The sequence below is a fragment of the Stegodyphus dumicola genome, chromosome 6, assembly GCF_044657685.1.
Source record: "Stegodyphus dumicola isolate Sdum_Otavi_A_Nest chromosome 6, ASM4465768v1".
Taxonomy (NCBI): Eukaryota; Metazoa; Arthropoda; class Arachnida; order Araneae; family Eresidae; genus Stegodyphus; species Stegodyphus dumicola.
The window spans coordinates 150,729,566-150,754,821 of NC_140773.1; the positions used below are offsets into that span (position 1 = coordinate 150,729,566).

The 25,256-nt window shown below is 29.8% G+C and overlaps 1 protein-coding gene across 1 annotated transcript in view; it reads right to left on the reverse strand.

Moving 5' to 3' along the window:
- alpha-PheRS (phenylalanine--tRNA ligase alpha subunit) overlaps positions 1-24,799 on the reverse strand; it is a 108,652-nt gene extending 83,853 nt beyond the window's left edge. The window contains exons 1-6 of the mRNA XM_085819015.1: positions 24,551-24,799; positions 8,223-8,360; positions 3,993-4,091; positions 3,749-3,867; positions 2,612-2,704; positions 2,229-2,357 (exon numbers count right to left, since the gene is read on the reverse strand). Coding sequence (XP_085675141.1) covers positions 2,229-2,357; positions 2,612-2,704; positions 3,749-3,867; positions 3,993-4,091; positions 8,223-8,360; positions 24,551-24,694 — 722 coding nt within the window. The 5' untranslated portion in view covers positions 24,695-24,799. The remainder of the gene's footprint in view (positions 1-2,228; positions 2,358-2,611; positions 2,705-3,748; positions 3,868-3,992; positions 4,092-8,222; positions 8,361-24,550) is intronic.
- Between the last annotated feature and the right edge of the window lie 457 nt (positions 24,800-25,256).

The window sequence follows — 25,256 nt, forward strand, 5'->3', positions numbered from 1 at the left end:
CTAGAAAGGATTAAGCACGATTTAATTTGAAATAATAAATGAAGGTGTCATCTCTCTAGATTGGCAACAAATCTACTATTCTGCAGTTTCAAATATGTCCGTCATGTTATCTAAAAATTAGGCTTAACCGCACTTAAACAATTAAACAACTTTTAAATTGTTGGTAATTGTACAAATATTGCTTGTGGATTTCATAGAGGCCCATCATTTGTAAAGCAAAAAATGCACAATTTACAAACATATAAGATTAAAGAAATTAAGCTCACTGAGCTGGATAACAGAGTGGATTTATATATATAAAAGTATATTTATACAGTACAAAGTCCGTAATCCGGACTCGTCGGGACTTCGGAGATTTCAGATTACAGGTTTTTCTGGATTATAGATCATCAATTTAAATCTGGTAAGATGGCATGCAGAAATTACACAAATAAAAATATGAAACCGTAATTTATGAAATAAAGAGCAATTATGATCTAAAGGGCATCAAAATTTACAAAAAAAAAAAAAAAAAAGATTAATATTTATTTGTCTACTTTATTAAACATTTCTTTCAATGTAAGTGGTTCAAGTTGCTTTATTTTTTATTTTTTTTTTGTGCTAAACGCGCATGCGTAAACATTAAACTGCGCATACGTAAATGCATTACGACAAAAAAAAAAAAAAAAAAAGGCTTTGAGGTCTGGATTATAGATCATTCTGGATAATGGACGTCCGGATTACAGACTTTGTATTGTATACGTTTGGTGCGGCGAATTGCAACCAAAATACAAGGTCCACATCTACATGTTATAGCAGTCCTATATACAAAATTTCAGAGTTCTGAGGGTACTTGTTTTTGAGTTATGAGAGATACATACGCACGTAACGTATGTACAGACACCATGAAAAATTCTCTTCAGAATTCATATTAAAGCAGTTTTATAATTTTTTGGAGGAAAGGAGTCTTTTATTCTGTCCTTATGTACAGATGTCATACAAAAACATCGTTAAATTGCATTTGATAGCAGTCAAAATGGATATTTTCATTGAAATATGCTGCCTGAAACTTTTCGTGATTACAATACTTTCTTTTTACTTCGTGCAAGGAAGTAAAAATTCATTATCAGTAAGAAGATATTTTAAATAACATAGAATATTGATTAAAATTTTTAGTACTTCTTTTTCTTTTATATTAAAATTAAACAGCATTCTCATAACTTTATACTATTTGCAAAAGCTTAAAAATTTAAATATTTGAAAAGTGCACTTTTTAATTAAAAAAGTTTTTAATTATTTCATATAAAAAATGTTTCTTTTCATGATTAGAGCTTAAAAGTTTCAGGATATGACTATTATAAATTATAAATATTTTTAACATCTTATACAGATTCAAGTTTGAATTCTAAATTTTCTACAATACATAAGTTTAAAATTAGTATTAAAATTTAAAAAATAAAACAATGATGCTTGCATGTTACCATACAGACAAAGATATTGAAATTTAAGTTATCCTAATAACTGGCACTTTTGCTGCCACTGCTGCAAGTTAAAATACGTAGTACAAGTGATTTGTAACCCCCTTTAGTTTCCATTTTTAAATATAACTAAAATATTTGCAACTGAGAAACTTAGAAAAAAATCTTTATATGTGAAAAGTTCAAAATGAACTCACCTGCATAAAATAAAATTGGTAATTTACAATAAACAACAGAACATTTTTTAATTTTTGGAACCAGCTAGCATTAATTACAGAAAGACACATTATATCTATGTTTATTTAATTCTCTTCAAAATATTTAAGTCACAGCCAGAATCATACACAATATATTAACAAAACTCAAATTTTCATAAAATTTAAACTGTGATTAAATTATCCCAAAATACTTAAGTCACAGTCAGAAGCATATGAAATTTATTAACAAAACTGAATTTTCATAAAATTTAAACTGCAATTAAATTATCCATAATTTTTCATTTTTGTAATTATATTTTGTTTCATGATTTTAAGAGTATATTCCAACATATAACAAACAATTTCAATAGCCCAGTTAAAAAAATAAATAAATAAATAAATAAATAAAAATATTAAAAAAATAAAAAAAATATGGTACCCATAACAGTACCAAAATTTTATTGCCAAGCTCCATGGACACATTCTTACTGACAGGATAATTCTAAAGTACTAAAATAACAATAAAAAGAAAACTATTTGCATGAAGTTCAAGGGAAAAGTAAACATAATTTACCCCATTTCTAAGAAAATTTGCCTGAATTCAGAACGAACTTTCATTAAAGGATGACGATGCCCACAATCGGGGGCAATGCCAAGAGCACTAAAATTGTAAGGCTTGAATCGTTTCTCCTTCCAAGATGAACTACAATAGTAATAGTAGTAATCATAAGAAATTAAAAAATCAAATTCATGTTAAAAAAATAACTGCACTTTTTTAATCACTAAAATTTAAATGAATTTAAAAAAGTACATATGTACTGAATACATTGTCAAGCACAATTTATAATTACCAAACATTTTAATCACTGAAATATACAATTAATGATACTAGACTATTCATTCCTTGTTGAAGGAAGCTATAAATCGTATAATACTCAGAATAAAAAGGTATATTACTTAGATATCATTTCAGGGGTTAGATCAGTCTCTTGCTTGATGTGAGAGGTGGTAAAATCTGGTCCCTTCTCAATTTTGTAGATTTTGATGGTCCTACAAATAATGTGAAGAATAACACAATAAATTTAGCTGTACATTATTTCATTAGAAAATTTGCACACAAGGCTTACAATACATATTTCTCTTAAACAGCAATACTTTCTATGTAATGAGGACATAAAACTTGTAAATTAAAAACAATAAACATCTCAAAGAGGGTGTTTTTAAGTGCTTATTTTTTTACGTATATTTAATGCATAAACATCCAGAAGAGTATTATAATTATAGCTATAAAATGATTATCTTCTTCTCTATTACAAAGATACAGTTCTACATAGCATTAGTGGTATGTATATTCACATATATTATTGACTTATTCCCCAGATTTCTAACATAAACTGATTCCGTTTTAGGAAGACTTCATAGTATTATCATTTCCAAATTCAAAATATATATTTTTAAAAATACAAGATAAATTAAACAGAAAAATACAAAGGGCATTTTCAACTGCATTAAATTAAATCCTATGTTGTCATTACATAGTAGTAATGCATTCTGAAGTTTTCAATATTAACTCAAAAATATTACATTTATTAAAATTGCATTTTAAGCTTTGTTTCAAAACGAAGTAGAAATTATTGACATCTTTAGAAAATTATACTTTTAATATTCAATATATGGCTACTTAAAAGCTTGTAACTTATTGCTTACAAAGTTCAAAAAATAACCATGACTTCTGGAAAACGAATAACGTAAAGAAATAATATAAAAAAAAATTAAACACGAAAACATAGCTCAAGCAAAAAACAAAAAATTAACTAAATAAATGAATGCATTTCTATTTTGTTCCAGATTATTTGTGGATCAAAATATGAAAAGAAGATTATAAAAAATTACTTTGTCACTGACAACAAACTCAAAATATGAGAGAATCTTCATGATACAGGAGGGGGGGGGAATTCTTTAGAAATAGCAGTGCTTGAGAAAACAGAACAAATTAATAAACCTTGAAATAGAGAATATTTCATTTTATTTACACTAACAGTATGATACAGAATAGATTTCACCCACAGAAAATAATTTTTAAAAAATACTAACACCTCTTGTAATAATTTCCTTTTCTTCAGCTCATTTTTAATTTGCGGTGAAACTTCATTTTCTCTTGACTTTTGCATTTTCAGTAAATTATTTTGAACTTCATCAATTATGTTATCAACCTAGCAATAAATAGATAAGAGAATTTTTTTATATTTCATTAAAACTGCAATTTTCTTATATAATTTAATTAATTTAAGAATAACTTATTAAATTACTCAGCACAGCAAAATTAAACATGACATACTTTTCGAAATGCTACAGGGGCACCATTCTTTTTTTCTAAATAGATCCATCCTGCTGACATTGCTTTGCTAAATCCAACATTGGCCTGAGATACAGATTTCTTAGGGGGTGAAAAATAAAAATCATTATACTTTTTCAACACAGATCTTTTATTTTGAAACAATATACAAAGAATCTAAAGTAGCTATTGTATGTATATATCAATGAAAAAGTATGTGCAAGTACAAACTAAAAAATATTACTCTTTGAAAATTTCTACAATTTTAGCCTTTTCCACATTTTTTTTTTTTATTTTATTATTATTACTATTAATTTTAGGCCAAGCGCACAAGACTACCTGCCTAAGCAATATCACAACATTGACTAGCACCATCTTGAAGGATAGGAACTAAGGATTATATCCCCCTCTTCTACTACCACCAATGCAGAGGCATACCCTGAGTTTTCTTAAAGAACATGCTGATGAATACCAAATTTTAAAAAAATTTGGATTAATGAATGTGAGTTAGACTTACTTGTATTTGAAAGTTGGTTATAAGACTTACATTTTAATATATAATTACATATTGCACAACATGTAAAGTAATGAAATTCACACGATAAAAATTAAAAATTCATCAGATTTAAGGTGTGAAACACTGATATGGGATTTTTTTCAGATAAAGTTTGCAAAAAGTTTCAGATAAAGCTTGTGAATAGAATTTAATTTTGCTTGTTTGATACACATTGCAGAATAATTTATTTTTAAGTATGGTCAGTAAATAAATTATGTTGATTAATTATTAATTCAGCTTAGCATCAGATAAAAGTTGAACAGTGGATTTAATGTTGATATTGATAAAATCAGTGATTCAGTCTTCTAAATTTCACTTATCATGCTACAAATACTGATCATATTTACACATGCTATAAATTTACATGCAAGTATATTTTCAGTCTCAAAGAGGAAAGCAGACAACATTCAGTACAAATAATTTGTAAGACTAGTTTGGATATATTTAATAAAATTTTAGAAATTGGAATTAGAAGAAAGAAATTTCTCTGTGTTCAAGAAAGTTTGCAGATTCAATTATTAGAATCAAGAAGCTTTTCAATTACTTTCTTAGACATATTAGAATTTCACAATACAGGTAATTGATTTCACATTTTTCAATATACATTCTGTATGGAGGGAAAAAAAGAAAAAAAAAATGCTTCTTTTGTATTGTTTTATGTGACCTGCGACTGTGCTTTTAATTGAAATAAGCTAAAAAATTGCCATTTCCTTCATATGGTATTTATATTATTTTTTAATTGCAATTTATAAAATCTATCATCTCAAGAAATATGTGATATTCATGCTAAATTGTGCCTACATATTCTACTTTTATTTATCAATCCTATGTAATTTTTATCTGTGTAATCAGCAAACCAATAAGGTAGGAAATATGTGTAATTTATCAAATGACTTAATTTTTTTCTTTAATTAACATATCTTTACAGATGTTTTCATTTGCTTAATTTACTAAAGATCTATTCTTTTTCATTTCCATATGAAAAGCTCTAAACATATTCTAATACAAAAGCTGAGACTTAATTTCTAAAATTAGAAGTTGAGGAACTCTATAGAATACTAACAAATGTAACAACTACTTTTGTTGCTTTTGTAACAAACGTACTAAATGACAGAAATCGTGGAAACATTGTTTCTTGGTACCATTCTCAGCATAAAAAGAAATCGCCAAAAATATAAAGGGGCACCCCAACTATAAATTTTTACCCATGGTGATAGTTTTGATCTTGTGGCTAAAAAAGAATGGGTGGCAATGATTAAATACTTTTCCAAAAGGGCACATGAAAATTATCCACGTCCTTGCAGCTGAATATCAGAGAAGCATTAAGTGCAAATAAAATATGAGGATTTTAAAGCTTTATACGAAAATTCCTTGAATTATTTTATCAACCCCTTAATTTATAATGCATTTCTTTTTCATAAGTAACAAGTGTTTTATGCTTCTTTGTATGAAATAAAGGCAGTACTGTAATTGCGAAAAATTTTGGGTATCATATTTCAACAAACATATCCATTTCAGTAATGATTTTGCGTAACACCAGTATATATGGGCAGAATCCAAAACGAATTGTAAAGTGGATTTAGAAGAGATTTTTTATGATGTATGTATGTACGTATCTGACATCGCTAAAAAATGAGTAACTGTAGAGCATAGAAATTTTGTATACAGGATTGCTATAACATGTAGCTGTGCACCTCCCTTTTCATTGAAATGTATATAAATATACAAATCCCCATTCTGTTACCTGGAAATATACATATACATATACACATATACATTCCCACTCTGTCACCCGGCTCAGTGAGCTCAGTTTTTTTTATTCTCATATGATGGTAAATTGAGAATTTTTTGCTTTAAAAGTGATTGAATTATGTTGGTTACGGTTTTTATGCTTTTAATTAATTTACATGCAACTGTTATAGAATTATCAACAATTTAAAAGTGGCACTAGGCTTAATAAGGCCACCATTTGTTTACATTCGAAACTTAATACAGTCAAAAGTCGTTAATCCGGACTCATCGGGACTTCGGCGATTCCGGATTATAGATCATCAGTTTAAATTGCACAAGATGGCATGCAGAAATTCTAAAATTAAAAATATGAAACCGTAATTTATGAAATAAAGAACAATTTTGATCTAAAGGGTATCAAAATTTACAAAAAAAAAAGCTTAATATTTATTTGTTTACTTTATTAAACATTTCTTTCAATGTAAGTTGTTTAAGTTGCTTCGTTTTATGTGATAATACTTTCTGTTTAATTCCATAAACAGACATAATTTCTTGTTCAGTTGCAAAGTTCCGCTGTTCAAGTCCCGTAATTGCTGTGCCGAAAATACCGACTAACTTGTCAATCGAAATTTTTTCGCTTTCACTAACCTCTCTGTCACCTTCTTCATGTCTTTATCCATTTTTTGCAGCAATTCCACTTTTTGTTTGATGGACATCGAAACATACTTTCGTTTTGTACGATCCTTTGGGAGCTCCAGAATTGGAAATTCTATTTGACATAATCGAAAGTTCAAGTTTACTTTTATAGTATTGCTCTTACAGTCTGCAAAAAATAATAAGCCGGATCCAATTCGAAAATTAAGGAACAACGCAATCATCAACATTAACTGAAATAGATAATTAGATAATTTTAGCTTATACATAAAACGTGCACGCGAAAACGTATTCTGCGCTTGCGCACATGCAAATGCGCAGTCGTAAGAGGTCTTACGTGCACACGTAAACGCCTATGCGCATGTGTCAACGCGGCGTATGCGTAGAAAGTTTTTAGCTTTGAGGTCCGGATTATAGATCATTCCGAATTATGGGTGTCCGAATTAACGACTTTTGACCGTAGACTAGTGAATTAAGTTAGCTGGTACATTAACTTCAGTTATTTTTGTCCAGTGGGATCAGAAGTTAATTTTCAATTTTGTGCACCAATAATTTGGCCTTCTTGCCTGCTGGCCAAATTCCTTAGTTTGGCATAGAAATTCTGTAAAAATTGTTTTTTTTAGAATTTTTAACTGCATTTGGTTTTTTTTAGGATTTTGTGTATTCTACAATTTTTAATGAAGATCTTTTGAGTTTTTATGTATTTCTGCCTTGTACCAAAGTAAGAATTGAATTGACAGAAAGAGAAATATATCACTAATGAAATTCAAGAAAATAATTTTAAATAAAGTGCAAGAAAAAGTGTGCATAATTTCACAGGCTGTACAAGGAAGTCGTGATGTCTACATCAGATATTTTAAAAAGATAAATAAATTTCCTAAATGACATCAGTCTTCTTGGAAAAATTTTGTACTTTATATAGCATAGCTAGATATCCAGAAAGGAAAAGAATTTTACAATTCTAATCATCTTTTGAAACCAGCACTCTTTTAATACAACCTAATATAAATCCTTGTACACATCATATATACAAAATGAATTATCTTCAATGACATACATAAAATAACTTATTATTCAATACTTAATTTTTTATACAAAACATTACAGATAAATAAATCAATTAAACAAGAGTTTTCTGTAAAAAATTTTTAAAAATATATATCTCAACAAAACCAAAAATCAAATTTTTCCTTAGTGAACAACTAAATAGAAAACATAATATAGCATAAAACTTAAATACTGTATATTCTTTTATAAGCTTACATCTGATGAAGAACTTTAATATTAAATACCATTAGTTCTTTCTGTAATATTCCCTCTGGAGGAATAGCATAGAAAACAAGAGCTTCATAACTGCCATTAGATGCTACACTTTCACCTTCTGCAGTCAGCTTCCAGTATTTCAGATCTTGTTGCTCTGCATTAATAACCTGAACACAAAAATGTAAAAAAGAAAATATAAATTTCTAGCAAACTACAGAATATAAATATAGGATATTTATCTATATGTTTACACATGCACATGTATTAGACTGCTATTAGTAAACTTATTTACTGTTGGAAAAGCTCTGCCAAAAAGATTTCTGAGTACATTATTGTAAAATCTGACAAATATGCTTAGATACTCTCTTAGAAAATATGAAATCTATTCAAGTACAACAGCATCAAATAGTTATCACAGCAAAGGAAAGTAAGCATTTCATTAATTTAATCATGTTTTGAATGCATTAGGAATCAAAACCCAACATTCAACATCCAGTTGAAAATAATTCTTATGGAGATTCATTAAATAAGCTTTAAAATGATCAGCAAGCTTTCTATTAATGCTGCACAGGAGCCAAGACATAGTCTTCTCTAAATTTATGAAGAGCTAGATCTCCTAATAAATGGCTTCAAAAGATTAATAAATCAATCAAGCAATAAAAGAACTGTATAACAAAAATAACTGAATAATTCCTAGCTCATGCTGCAGTTAAAGTAAATCCTTAAAGTAAAAATGTTAAAATTTAGCTCCTATTAAAAAAAAAAAATTCTCTTTTGCATCAGTATGCAACAATAAAAAAAAAAAAAAAAAAAAAAAAAACTTTTATTTCAGTTTGTATTGTAAATATTGCTGCCCACACTAATAATTATTTCTTGTGAGGTTTTTTACAAAGAAAGAACATATTCAATTAATAAAACTATTTTCCTACGCAGAAGGCATTTAGAATTTGAAAAACGTATCATTAAAAATTAAACACAATGATAAAACAAATTAATGTTGGTAAATTAATGATTTTGATTTCCGATACACAGTACAAAGTCTTTAATCCGGACATCTATAAACCAGAATGATCTATATTCCGGACCTCAAAACTACAAACTTTCTACGCATGCGCATAATACGTTTACATATGCGTGTTTAATGTATAACGGACGGTATAAGCTAGGCTAAAATTATCTAATTATCTATTTCAGTTAATGTTGCAGATTGCGTTGTTCCTTAATCTTCTAATTAGATCCGACTTATTATTTTTTGCAGACTGTTAGAGAAATTTTATAAAAAGTAAGCTTGAACTTTCGATTATGTCAAAAAGAGTTTCTGATTCTGGAGCTGCCAAAGGATCTACAAAGCGAAAGCATGTTTCGATGTCTATAAAAAAGTGGAATAGCAGCAAAAAATGGATAAAGGCATGAAGAAAGTGACAGAGAGGTTAGTGAAAACGAAAAAATTTCACTTGGTAAGTTAGTCGGTATTTTCGGCACAGCAATTACAGGACTTAAACAGCGGAACATTGCAAATGAACAAGAAATTATGTCTGTTTATAGAATTAAAGAGAAAATATTAGCACATAAAACGAAGCAACTTAAACAACTTACATTGAAAGAAATGTTTAATAAAGTAAACAAATAAATATTAAGCCTTTTTTTTTTTTTTGGTAAATTTTGATACCTTTTAGATAATAATTTCTTTATTTCATAAATTACGGTTTTCGTATTTTTAATTTTATAATTTCTGTATGTCATTTTACCAGATTTAAATTGATGATCTATAATCCGTAAAAACCCCTAATCCGAAATCACCGAAGTCCCAACGAGTCCAGATTAAAGACTTTGTACTGTATTTAGACTTAAATAAATAAATAAATGCTCTACTTCTAGCAACCTCGGAACTACTCTTATATGTGCCCTCAAGTCGCCAAATTTCTCACCAAACATTTTTGGTGAGAAACTCCACGGTGCCATATTACTATCTAAATTTTTTGTCTAACTTTTTTTAACTTTAAGCCTAAAATGTCTTCAAAAACGCGTTTTTAACACACAATTTAAGCTAAAAATCGAAAACAAAAACAAAAAATTTAGATAGCAAAAATGTAAAGTTTCTAACCAAAAATATTTGACAAGAATCCATGTACACAGCAATATGTTTTAACTTAACACACCATCAGGCGCGAGGATCTGACAGATACAGGCGTGTCAAAATCTGTGTTTTTGTCCCCTTAAACTTCTCACGACCTTGACCTTATCAGTATCTGCCCATCTGACCACCCCCTCCTTTGGAACGCACTAACGACCAGTTCAGTGTAGGAGAATTTTCTGTTTTTAAGCTTATTTGAAAATTTGTATCTGTCAGATACACGTGCCCGATAACATTTGTCTATTGAAGCTTTATGGAAGTATCAAGATTTCTTATAGATTTTTGATTTATTTTTCTCATGATGAGTGCCAAACGCTTTTTAGATTTGAATAATCAAAAAGACCTTGAACTAGTCCATAATATTCTGTTTAGTGATGGAAATGAGGAATTAAATGCTGAAGAATTTGATGAAAGTGATGATGAAGAAGTGGATATTTTAGAAACATTTGAAGAGGATTCTGAAAGTATTGAAAGTGATTATAATGACTCAGAACTTGATGATGCTAACAATGGTGATTTTATGTAGGAAAAGACAAAAGTGCTAAATGGGCAAAATCGCCCGGAAGAAAAAATGTCAAAGTTAGATCGCAGAATATTACCACAAAATTACTTGGAGTAATTTTTTTTCTGCAATATTGGAAATAATTGTGAAATACACTTACAAATACATTTCTACAATTTCTGATCTGTTTAGTAGAGAAAGAGATGCAAGACTAACAGATATTATCGAAATAAAAGCATTTATAGGTTTACTTTTATTAGCTGGTGTTTTTCGAAGTAATCGACAAATTTTGGAAGAACTGTGGTCAACTGATGGAATGGGTATTGAGATGTTTAGAACGATAATGTGTCTAAAGCGATTTAAATTTCTTCTAAGATGCTTTAGATTTGATGATAAAGAGACGAGGAACAAAAGAAGGAAAACAGATAAATTAGCACCTATTAGAGAAATTTTGGGGAAAATATAAGTGTAAATATTGCATGGGACAAAATGTTACAACAGATGAGAAATTGGAAGGTTTTAGAGAAAGATGCCCTTGTCGCCAGTACATTCCATCAAAACCAAATAAATATGGCATTAAAATTTTTGCAGCAGTTGATACTAAAATGCTTTATACATTGAATTTTGAAATATATGCTGAAAAACAGCCCAAAGGTCCATTTAGTGTCAGTAATTCCCCACTAGATGTTGTTTCGTGATTATCCGAACCAATTTTCAACAGCGGTCGCAATATCACCGCAGATAATTGGTTTACCTCTACAGATGTTGTAAAAGCCCTAAAAGATAAAAAACTTTCTTACGTTGAAACAATAAGAAAGAATAAAAAAGAAATACCTCCCTGTTCTGTGAAATCTAAAGGAAAAGAAGTACATTCAAGCTTATTTGGTTTTTCTAAAAACTGCACTTTAGTTTCATACGAACTGAAGAAAGGCAAAAACGTTTTGCTTGTATCAATTGTATCAAGTGTGCATTTTGATGATGCTATAGATACAGACACTGGAGATGAAAAAAAGCCAGATATAATCCCATTTTATAATGATACAAAATGTGGTGTTGATGCTCTGGATAAAATGTGTGGAACTTATAATTGCGCTCGCAATACTAGGAGATGGCCAATGATAGTATTTTATTCGATGTTAAATATTTCAGCTATAAACGGCCTAGTTGTATTTTTGGGAAATCAGATTATTGTTCAGAACAGGAGAGAGTTTAGTTTAGTTTACGAGTATGCTGCAACCCTCCTGGCCAATAATAATCGGCCTCATGGTTAAGACAGCACACCCAACGCAGACAAACAAACAAAAAAAAAAAAAAAAAAAAAACAGGAGAGAGTATTTGAAAAGGTGAACTTTGAAAAAACTGGTGAAGGAATTAGTCAATGAAGAAGTTGTTAGGCGCATGACTAAACCCAATTAATCGAAGGATTTGCAAATGCAAACCTACAGTCCAACTGCTGAAGAAGGTAAAAAAAGCAAAGGTGACACAATAACCAAAATAAATGCAAAAGGTGCTCTACATGTCAAACAAATAAGAAAAGTAAATTGACCCAATATTCCTGCATAAAATGTGCTGAATACTTTTGTTTGGAACATGCAGAAATGATTTGTCAGAAATGTTCAAATGAAAACCAAATTTAAATTTAGAATAAAATTAAAGTATAACTGATTTATTTTGCCATTTTATATTATGTATTTTTAGAAATATTAATTATTTGCGAACAGCTGCCATATTTTAAAATCTTTTTCAACTGTACTAACATGTTTCTTTGTGTGTTTTTTTAAATGGCATTTTAACTTGTGTAATAGTAATTGTAAATAATAAAAAAAATAAAAAAGAAAGAAAGAAAGGTCTGGGTGTAAAAGCTGGACCTAAAACGAATAAAAATAGAAGATTTAAAGTAATACAGATCACCAGAAAACAGGAAAAATAGAGATGTAGCTGACAGATACAGCTCGCCCGATGCCGCAAGTTTCGAGACACGCCCGACGGATTGTTAAAAAAACATCTATGAATTGCACAATCTAAGTAAGCATCGAAAGAATCTACGAACAAAGCATACCTCACTTTAATAAATTAACATAACAACAATAAATTTCAAAGAATAACATGTACACAGCCTTCTGCTTCAACTTTAAAAAACATCTACGAATTGCACAATCTAAGCACTACGCACTAATCAACAAAATAAACTAAAATAAATTTCAAACAATTCAAAAAAAAATAACAATAACAACAGAAATTCATACTAAAAAAAAAAAAAAAACAATGAACATAACATTCTACAAAATAAGAACAAGAATAAAATAAAATGCACTTGTAATGAATGAATGCTTTTTCGAACAGCAGAAATACCAATTTCATGCCACCTTTAACATGCCGCCACATAATCACTATCGTATTTATATGACAGCTAGGCACACTATCCAGGAAATTCCTACTATGGTTCACAAATAAATGTTCAAAACCTTCTTTTCCTAAATCCTTGTAAGATTTCCAGCTATCCGAAAAAATAGTTGTACAAGGCTCAATCCACTCTTCAATACACTGCATCAGTGTTTCCTTACTTCTATCATGCACAGATACTAAAAATAATCTCCCAGACCCTCTTGCAACCACGTCTCTCATTGCAACATAAACCATTTCAAAACACGCATGACACGAACGAACGAGTCGCCATACAACACACAATCGCGCCAAAAACCAGCGCAGAGCACATATCGACACATTTGGTGATCTTAAGGAGCATATAAGAGAAGAGCCGCAGCCTCATTTTGAAATATGAACGTTACACATCTGAGAAAGCACAAAGAAGTCCTGAAAACATTGCACTCAGCAAAACATATACAGTGGCTTCAGTTTCTTTTAAGACAATTGTGCTTTTCAGTTTTATTTGCAAATACAGTCAAAAGTCTTTAATCCGGACTCGTCGGGACTTTGGCAATCCCGGATTATAGATCATCAATTTAAATCTGGTAAGATGGCATACAAAAATTATAAAATTAAAAATATGAAACCGTAATTTATGAAATAAAGAGCAATTAAGAACTAAAGGGTATCAAAATTTACAAAAAACAAAAAAAAAAAAAAAAAAAGCTTAATATTTATTTGTTTATTTTATTAAACATTTATTTCAACGCGCGCATGCGTAAAGCACACATAACGCATAGTCGAAATCAGAAAATTGCAACCAGAAAACTATTTGATGCGTATTCGTGATATTTATAATGATGAGGAATTTGTTTTAAATCATATCAGAGTACATCGAGATGAAATACTACATTTAGTAAGCAATTATAAGCTGAATAAAATAAAAACATCTGCCCTGAAGATAAGGATAGTGCTGACAGATCAACTTCCAGTTCATTGAGTGCCGTGACGTCCCCCCCACCCCGCAGAGCAGCGTGAAATTGATAAACAGATTTCGGAATGGTTAGAGAAACAAAGGATATGCCTTTATCCATTTTTGCAGCAATTCCACTTTTTGTTTGATGGACATCGAAACATGCTTTCGCTTTGTAGATCCTTTGGCAGCTCCAGAATCGAAAATTCTTTTTGACGTAATCGAAAGTTCAAGCTTACTTTTATAAAATCGCTCTAACAGTCTGCAGAAAATAAGATGGATCCAATTTGAAGATTAAGGAACAACACAATCTGCAACATTAACTTAAATAGATAATTAGATAATTTTAGCTCAGCTTATACCGTCCGTTATACGATAAGCGCGCATGCGTAAATGTATCATACGCATGCGTAAACTCATATGCGCATGCGTAAAGGTATTATGCGCGTGCGTAAACGCATAATGCATTTATGCATGCGCAGAAAGTTTGTAGCTTTGAGGTCCAGATAATAGATCATTCCGGATTAAAAACTTTTGACTGTATCAGTTATTAATAGGGTTTGACGGGTTTTCAGTTTTTTAAAATAAATTTGTCACATTATTGATTGTAAATTAAAAAACTGATATTATTATATAAAAATGAATTTTAAACTTATTTGATTTGCTATTCATGCTATGCAACTGGCAGCAAAAACATTTTTTCAACGTTGGCCAGTGCTTGTGCATTGTGCAGTGCGTAGCTGCGCTTGTGCACGTGCAAAAGACGTACCTAACTGATTTATTTAATCTTAATACATATGTGCAATCCTTGACGAGTCACGGCAGGTTTGCTTAGTGTTGTAAAGTGAAAATTGGAAACAAAAATATACAGTTGTTATATTCGGTAAAAAAAAACCAAATATAAATACAGTACAAAGTTTGAAATCCAGACTCGCCGGGACTTAACAGCAATTCCAGTTTTGGGATTTTTCCACATATTAGATCATCAGTTTAAATCTTGTAAGATGGCAAGTAGAAATCATAAAATTAAAAATACAAAAATCATGATTTATAAAATAACGAAGTATTTATGATCTAAAGGTTATCAAAATTTACAAAAAAAGCTTAATATTTATTTGTTTACCTTATTAATAATTTCTTTCAATGTAAGTTGTTTAAGTTGCTTCATTTTTTGTGCTAATATTTTCTCTTTAATTCTGTAGACAGACATAATCTCTTGTTTAGTTACATTGTTGAAGTCCTGTAACTGCTGTTTCGAGAATTCAGACTAACTTGTCAGTCAAAATTTTCTCATTTTCAGTAACTTCTCTGTCACTTTCTTCACTATCGGTAGCTGTATTTTCTGCATTTAGAACCATACTACAGATTTCGCCATTCATTTATTGATTGATGATTGAGAAGCACTGCCATCACAATGAAAAACTTCTTTCATATCACCTTCCTTTATTATCGCTTCTCCATATTTCCTTACAAAATCTGTTAATTGGAAAATTTCAACTTTGTTTTGTGATATCTGAAAACCTTTAAAATTAGTAGCATCATCAAATTTAGCTATCCTTCACTATACGTATTTGGCTATGCATCATGAACTTGGTGACTAACAACAAGTTATTCTGTTAAATTTTATCTTCACGCACTGAGACAATTAAGCCTGAATTGTATTACTTATTTTTTATACTTATGTCTTATTTCTTGCACATGCTTAAGGCTTATTAGAGTTCAGAATAAATATAAATTCCCACATATACTTAAGCCTTATTGAGGGCCAGTGCTAGATATCTTACCGTCTGATGCAATCTCTGAGTCCTAAATTCTGCGAATCGATGTGGCCATACGAGCCCTGGCGCTGGTTCTGGGTTTATGGGAATAACAAATCAGTTAATAATTTTCAAATAATCAGTTAATAATTTTAAATTTTCAAATAGCCCTAAATGTAATCTTTGGGTCTATGAGTATCATCAACAAAATCTATTTTTAGCATATGGAAAGAAATTTTTCATATTTCCTCATCAACATTTTTTAATGCATTTAACTTAAATCTGTAATCATCACCAAGCGTAATGTCAACATAAAAGGTTACCATACTCCTTTGTTATTCAATTACTAACATAAAAAAATTGTTTAGGCATTACTATACGAGTCATTACTCAAGTTGTCATGTTTGATAAACATGCGGTGATAAAAGGAAAGTATAACAAATAATGATTTGCTAGGTTGACTTCAGGCCAACGATGTATCTATGTGGAATGTTTCGGTTTGAGATGTGTGCCAAGCAGATACGCTGCAACGAAGCCAAATTACTGATCATACAAATTTATACAACAGGGTTCGTACACATTTCTGCACACGGAAATTAAGTACTTTTAAGGACTTTTAAGGACTGTTTACGAAAAAAATTAACGACCTATTAGCAAATGGGTTGAATAAATTCAATTAAAAATATTATCTATGCCTGAATTTCACTTCTGTAATACCTTTCTAAAAATAAAATAGATCCCCAAGTAGTATGCATTATTACTAAACATGAATTAATCAACATAATTATCAATAAGTTTGAGAATAAAATAAACTTTATCCAATTTATCAATTAAATACTTTACACTTTTAGTTGGACATATTTTTTTAAAGAAGATGAGTGACATATTCATTTTACTAATAGTTAGCTGTTTTTTTTTTTTTTTTTTTTTTTTTTTTTTTTTTTTTTAAGGTCTCATTTTGTCACACACCTGGTCAGTCACCAGTTTGTCCCATACCTGTAAATAGCAGGTAGATTTTATGTCAAACGGCATACCAATGAGGGTTTACTTAAAATGAGAACTAAGATCATAATCAGCATGATTCATAATATAAGACTCAATGTTGTCACCGCTGCTGCTTGTCTAGAGAGAAATTAGATTGCTGATTAGAACAAACCTGAAAGGCCTGATGTAGGCATGGTTGGCAAGTGTTGGATGTAGGCACAGTTGGCAAGTGTTGAAAGTTAGTCAGGATCTGTTTGATGCAGTTAATGCCGTAGCTTCGTGTAGAACTTCAGGGGTTGTAAGCCAGTTAATATACTTTAAGGTTCCAATAAGTCATTAAAGTACCTAATTGTTCTGTATTATTTTAAGTCTCATTAGTTACAAAGAATAAGTTTTACATGAATTTTTACATTTTTGTGTTTTATCTAGTGACCACAGTGAGTATTAATGGAAGGCAATAACTCCCTTTAATATGTAGAGATAATTTTTAAGGGTTACCAATTAGTTATAAGTAATTAAATTAGGTAGTTAGATAACCTTAAGTCATTATGGATTTACATGGCCACTATTAAATTTTATTTTTTAACAATATTTGTTAAAATAGCCTGATTTAAATCAAAATCTAATAAAATTTCACAGCTTAAAATAGATGTAATTTATGACATTGATTCGTAAACAATATTAGAATAATTACACATTAAAAGCTACGATACATCTATGTTTTGTAACAACAACACTCAACAAAATATTTATCCATCATTTTAATTTGAAGCCTTCCCAAACATTTTGGCTGTTTTATATGGATTTCCTTCTATTTAAGCTTCTTTTCTATCAAAGATTTGTCTCAATATGCAAACCAATGCTCTCGCTAGTTTCTGCGTGTTTTATCTACTAACTTATCAACCTCTCACAATGTACCTATGAGGGTTTACTTGATCTGGTAAAAGTTAAATAGTCCCAAACCCCCGACAAACCTGAAGCAAATGATCGCTATGGCTGAAAATAATAACAATATCAGACAAAGGTTTAAATAAGCTTTTTACTTAAAAAGAACTTAGAACATAAAGGCATGTTCTGATGCTAACAAAATCAGTTACAGCTCATGGCCACGTCATTAAACACGAACAGTCAAATTCAAACTAAAAGTGTGGACTAGTGGTCAAAGATTATACAATTTAATTTTAATTTAATCTGGCTCAGTAACTCTATCATATGAGGAAATAGAAACGGGAATTTATAATAAAGGCTGAAATCATAAACAATTGGGTAATTTACATAATAATAACTGCACATATCTTTGAAGAATAATTTTCTTTATGTATTCAGTTTCTTTCTTCAGCACATTTCCTTTCCATTTTAGAATTTTGGGATTTAATTAAGGATTTCTATTATTCTAAAATACACTAAAAATATTTAGAATGTATAGAAAAAGTGGCTAATTTTATTTCTTTAGCAATATGAACGTTCAGAAGAAATATGAAAAATATATATAGTGTAAAGGCCGGTTACAGAGCTGGTGTGGCAAAACTTTTAGAATTCAGTGACACACCGAACAACAAAATCTAGAAATGGCAAAACCTTTAGAATTTAGAGCAGGCATTGGAAGCAGAATTTAGAAAAACACTAAGCAGCAGAATTTAGGATCCACAGAGATTGCATCAGGTGAGAAAATGCCTAGTATCAGCTCTGTATATGATGCATTAAGACATATTAGATTAATCTTTTAAATTGTAAGTTTTCAATTTCTTTATTAATAAAAAAAATCCCTTTCTATAATGTCTGCCCATGTGATAACATTAGAAGCATTTTTGATATTTTCCATCATTGTATCTAGTGAAAAATAAAGAAAATAAAGGGAAGATAGACATGTTAAGAAAAAGATTATAGTATCAGAAGTAAAACATTCAAATATTATGTTTTTATTTTTCTTCCAGAAACTCTCCAAAAAGTAAGAAATTCATCTCAAACTTTCTGTAAAATACATCCATTACATGTTGATACCATGGAGACATTTTTCATATGTCACATATTTCTCGAATCTTCCAGAATTGTGTGTCTTCCAGAATCTTGCCTTCAAATCCTTCTAAACTTTCCAAACTGCAATGCCTAAAATCCTAAAGAAAAATTATCCCTACCAATTCTGTAACAGCAAATACCAGAAATACTTTGGAAAAAAGTGTAAAATTAATTTTATAGAGAAAACTGATGCATATTCTGAGACAATTACATGAGAAAAACGCTTACGATGAAAAAATTAAAAAGAAGACGTTTTAAATTAATTACATAGCTAATTTTGCTTTTGCTAAGAGCTATTTTGTAAATTGTGATTTTATAGCATTACACCTTGTTTATTTTTCAGATTCAAAATATTGTATAATAAGTTGCCAAAATGAAACTTTATAATATGAGAGGGAAAAATAAAAATATTTGTTATTTTAATGTTATTTTTAAATATAATTTCTTATAATATAAATTGGTTGATCTTTACATTACGGTAACTTGGCGATTTTTTGGCAACCAACTCCCCTACAGCAACCCTCTATTTTTTTTTCCCCGCCGCCATTTTGTCTTCACGAAGTAAAGACATGTTTCTTTTCTTCTTATCTACTGAACACTTCTTCCAACAATCTACTAGCCGAATTACACTTATGCTAGAAATTTTATCAAACAAAACTGCTTAATCATGACAAATATTCACTGCAAAATTCGGAAAAAGTGCACAATACCATACACCTTACGCGTTTTTCAAAATAACACATACACATAAACCATGTACACGCCGACTTATTTTTACTTAAAAAAACATCCCAGAATTGCACAAAAATGGCATTGCGCACACTCTTCACTATATCCATGTACACTGCTTTTTTCTCATAAATTAGAAAAATTTCACAAAAATACATGACAATTTTCTCAATCTTTAAACCCGGTAAAAAGAACATATATGAAATTACCTGATCGCGAAAAAGTATTTACCCTTTACAAATATGAACATTTCCACATATAAAATAAATAAAATATCCAAAAACTTTTACCTCTAAATCATCTATTACATTATATACGTCACCAACGAATTCATACATGAAGCATTACAAATATTTAGTATCAAATATTTAAATTATTTCCATGCACGTTTATTTCAACTTAAACGTAAACCAAATTCCTACAAGCATAAAATTCACAAAATAACTATCATTTCATTAAAATATCACTGAACCATGTACACGTCAACTTATTTTTACTTAAAAAAACATCCCAGAATTGCACAAAAATGGCATTCCGCACACTCTTCACTATATCCATGTACACTGCTTTTATCTCATAAATTAAAAAAATTTCACGAAAATACATGACAATTTTCTCAATCTTTAAACCCGGTAAAAAGAACATATATGAAATTACATGATCGCGAAAAAGTATTTACCCTTTACAAATATGAACATTTCCACATATAAAATAAATAAAATATCCAAAAACTTTTACCTCTAAATCATCTATTACATTATACACGTCACCAACGAATTCATACATGAAGCATTACAAATATTTATTATCAAATATTTAAATTATTTCCATGCACATTTATTTCAACTTAAACATACACCAAATTCCTACAAGTATAAAATTCACAAAATAACTATCATTTCATTAAAATATAATTAAATTCAAAAACACCACTTAAAATATACATGAGCACATACATTCAATTAATAAAAATTACCTTACAATCCTAATTACTTTAAACTAAATCATTGCTAATAACAATTTTCCCAATAATACCAAATTCCTTTCCACCTTACATTTCCAACAATGCATAAAAATAATTAAAAATACTAACTTATCTAATCTCCTTCAGAATCTTCATTACGTGGCAGATACACTTTTCTTCATTCTCTTTCAGAATCTTTAAAATCATACTTATCTTTCAAAGCAAGATACCAGGTAAAATAAATAACATAATAAAACATGTTTATTTCTCTCTCACACAACCTTAAAAAATATTTCTTACTATCCTTTTAAATACCACTAAATACCCATTTCGAATTCACTTTACTTACGGCCATGGGATCCAAAAATTCACAAACACTATTTCACACAACACAGAATAAAGCCAAATACAAAATTTCCAGATTTTTTCCCGATTTCCCCCCTTTTCCGATTAAAGAACCGTAATTCGTCCATTAATATCACATGACATATCCCATGATCTCTCATTTCCCCCACACAAAATAATGCGTAATCGGAACTCAGTACTGCTCACATTATTACCAAAGTCCCAGGTAGTAACCTTTATCGCCTCCAAAATGTCGCCAAACTACCAGTTACCGTAATGTAAAGATCAACCTATATGATACCTATATCAATGCTACGATGTTTTAAAAAAACCGTCGAAAAATTCTCAGATCTCGGGATTAAAAATTTTCTATAGAAACTGATTTTAAAGTTGTCAAATTTAGAACCGTTTAATAAAAAAATTCACATTCCCAAGAGGGAAAAGTTGTTTAAGTGCTCTTTATTGGGAAAAAAATGAAATTCGACATGCTTATGTTTCACTTCTTGCTTAGAAACTTAGCATAAATTTAGGTATTTTGCATAATGAAACTCGAAAGGCATACGAAACGAACGTGAGCCAAGATATATATTGGCGAGAGAAAGTAAAGTTTCTCTCGCCAATATATATCGTGTGCAATGCAGTATATTTGACTTTCACCTTAGCTACATGCAGTGTATTCAATTTTCACCCTAGCTACTTATATCACGGCCAAAGGTCTAATTCAGTTAGTACTTCCTCTTTTCAGGTACGGTGTCAAAGTATGTTTCTGTTTTGTCTTATTGCCTAAATAGGTATGCTTGAAGATATATGACTTATATTTGTATGTAAATTATCTCCTTTTCGATAATTCAGTGTTTTAATGTCTGTAAAGATTATTACTTTTTGTTATGCTTAAGTTAAGCAAAATTCTCCTATTTTATTAAATAAAGATTTCGTAGTTAATTTTTTGACTTATGATTCTTTAATGAAAACTGCTGCTGAGGAAACTTACTCATTACGCCTTCAGTGCTAATGCACAAACCAACAGAAACTCAAGTATCCTGTCATTTATATTAGAAATAGAAACAAATTATAAACCATGAGACCATTCAAAAGATAACCATATATGTCAGTGAATCGCCAAAAATATTCCTCCAAAATGCTAATTCACACTCAAAATGGCATTTGTAAAAAGAGACAGAAATTTCAGATGATTAAAATTAAGGACCTTCTGCTTATTTTGGCCAAAATTAAGGACTTTTAAGGACCAAAAATCGATTCCAAAAAATTTAACGACTTTTAAGAAATCTTAAGGACTCTACGAACCCTGTACTACAATGATTGTGTCTTCAATAACAAGGTATTTGAAGTGTCGAAGTGAAATTATAAATCGGGACTCTCCAGATGTTTTATTACGCGCGGAAAGGGAAATTAAAGGTGTATGCATAAAGCATATAAGAAAAACTTTGTTGGTGGTTTTGAGGTCCGGATTTTAGATCATTCCGGATAATGGACGTTCGGATTTCGGACTTTGTACTGTATAATATAAGTATGTTTCTAATTTCTATGTTTGTATTTTCTATTTTACATACTAAAACTTTAATTTTATAATATAAATTTCTTCTCTCAAAAATTAATATAAAATAAAAATTTCTGGCTTCTGTCTAATGGGATTTTAAATAAAACACAGGGTGTTAAAATAATCCATATTTTCTTTCGCAACGTTTTGACATAAATTACATCTTTATCAAAGCTTCGGAATTAGATTAAGCAGATCCATGTTTTTTCAAAATTCCTAAAAAATGAGCAGATTTACAGACAGCTTACAAATTAATCAAATCGTGAAAATGAGAAACATTCATTATTTCATTTAGTTATTCATTATTCTTTAGTTAAAATTACACTTTTCATGCACTTTCCCATGGATTCAACTAAATTTTTCAAGCAAAAATGTTCTATTTCAATTTAAGAATTACTTTTAGCAAAGCTTTCGAAATAGTACCATGTTTCCTTATTCTTTTCGACAACTCAATGCATAAATGTTCCATAGGATTTAGGTATGGAGAACATGGAGAAGTTTTGATAACTTCAAGATAGTTAAATAATAACCACAAGCAAACATTTAGGGTTCTACGTTTAGGATTGTACTCCTAACAGAACTTGACTATCCTAACAGAACTATTCTGCATTCCTTTTCTTGCCAATGCTTTCATATTTTCATTAGGAATATTTACATTAACCCATATAGTTTTTGATAAACACTAAATTTTTTATTCCAAAAGCAACAAAATTTGCCCTAACCATTATGCCTCTGCCCCATACACAAGAATAGACAGCAGGTTTCCTGAATTCAATTCTTGATTGGGATTTTGTCATAAATTAATTTGTCTGATGATCCCATACATATTAAATTTTGACTTTTTTGCAAATATAACATTCTTATATAATGATAAAACTTTGCTTACAATAAATTTTGAGAATGGCATTTCCTCATTTTCGTGTTGGTGAAGTATTTCTTTCTTACTGAGTGCTTATTGTATGCAAGTGCTCTGAATCATTCTCCTAAAAACTTCAAGATTGGAAACGGAAGGGAAACACACCAAATGAAGCATAAAATTAATAACACAACAACATTGAATTCAGCCTAGATTTATGTATAAGATCTCAATCGATTTCGAGGGCAAACAGATACAGATCACTATTTGTCAACAGCAACAAAATCTGCAAGACTAGAAAGGAAAAAAAATCAGATTTGTTTATTCCTGATGAAGAAGGACTGGTACCTGTTTGCCCTCGAAATCAATCGAGATATTATACATAAATCTACGTCAAACTCAAGGTTGTGTCTCTAAATTTAACCATTATAGCATAACTGTTGTTTACTTTATAATTTCAGGATTCATTTTTATTTATTTTTCATTATATATATAAGCATCAAAGAGAGTTGAATACTTTATATCAATGATTTTCTGGATATTTTGAATATTTTTACCATCTTTAAAAAGATGAATTATAGAATTTCTAACAGAACTAGTTGTTAATTTGTAGCATCCTGCCATTTTCACTTCAGATATGGAACTGTTAATATATTTAGCTCACTAGGTAATAGTTTCTAAATACAGATGATGATTCTTGTGATGTATTTTTATTTAAAACAAAAAATTATAACAAGGTAATAAGAGTTTCAAAATTAATACATTAAAAAAAATCGAAACCTATGTTTCAATATTTAATGCAAGTTCCATGCGAATAACTTTCAAAAATACACGTGTTCGAAAACAAATATGAACCATATATACATATTGCAGCGACCTATAATTTACAGACAGCGAAAGAAGTTTTATTAAGTAAACAAAATTGCTTAGTTTCATTGAAGAAACAAACAGTGAGTTTAAGTTTTTTTTTTTTACAAATTCATGTTGTTGAAATCGCTTTCAACGTAAATTACTTTAAAGAGAGTAAAATTAAGAAAATTATTAATTTTCTCTACCTAGAGGATATTATTCATGACAAAGAACTATGTTTTCGTACGTACATATATTTTGTTTAGCCACAGTCACGTAATTCAAAATCAAATAAAAAAAATACATGATGCAATTTACATTACATTTCCAGCAGCTTGCAAACTTTTTACTGCTCCCACTACTTTCTGATGATCAGTGTTAAAAATCTCTGCTAAGTGAAGGGTATCAACTGATGCATCTCCAATATCCTTTAAATACAGCAGGATTTCTTCCACTAACTCTGCCATAATTGAAATGTATACAAATTATAAGAATACCGGAATACAGATTCTTTGCCTTCAACAACTTATAGGAATTCGTTGTTGACAGGTTATCTTCACGAGAAAAAGGGGGGGGGGGAAATGGGAGGAGTTACGAGATTCTCTGGGTTGCATGAAGATCTACTAATAACTTTCTCGCCAAGTAATTTGGCGTCATCGGCTCATTCTTATTTCTGGAACTGTGGTTGAAGAGTGGTCTGTTTTTGATCCGTAAGTATGCTAAAATTCTACCATAAATTTTTAATACCTTGTTTTCCAAATTTACACATTTTGCTTGATTAATTTGAAGTTGTTTGTTTTTAGATGTGCGCAATGGCAAATTTCAGGTTATTCGTCAAATAACCAAGGTTTCTATTTCTCTGGTAAGTGTTTGCTTTATATCTTATATTTATTATTAAATATTAAAAGTAATTTTTGCATGCGTATATTTTTTCATGCTCATTTTCTGTTTTTTTATGTGCTGGTAGATTTCTGGCCGATTACCGTGTTTTTAGATAAATGCGCCATTTTCATTTAGGTCGTGTAGAGA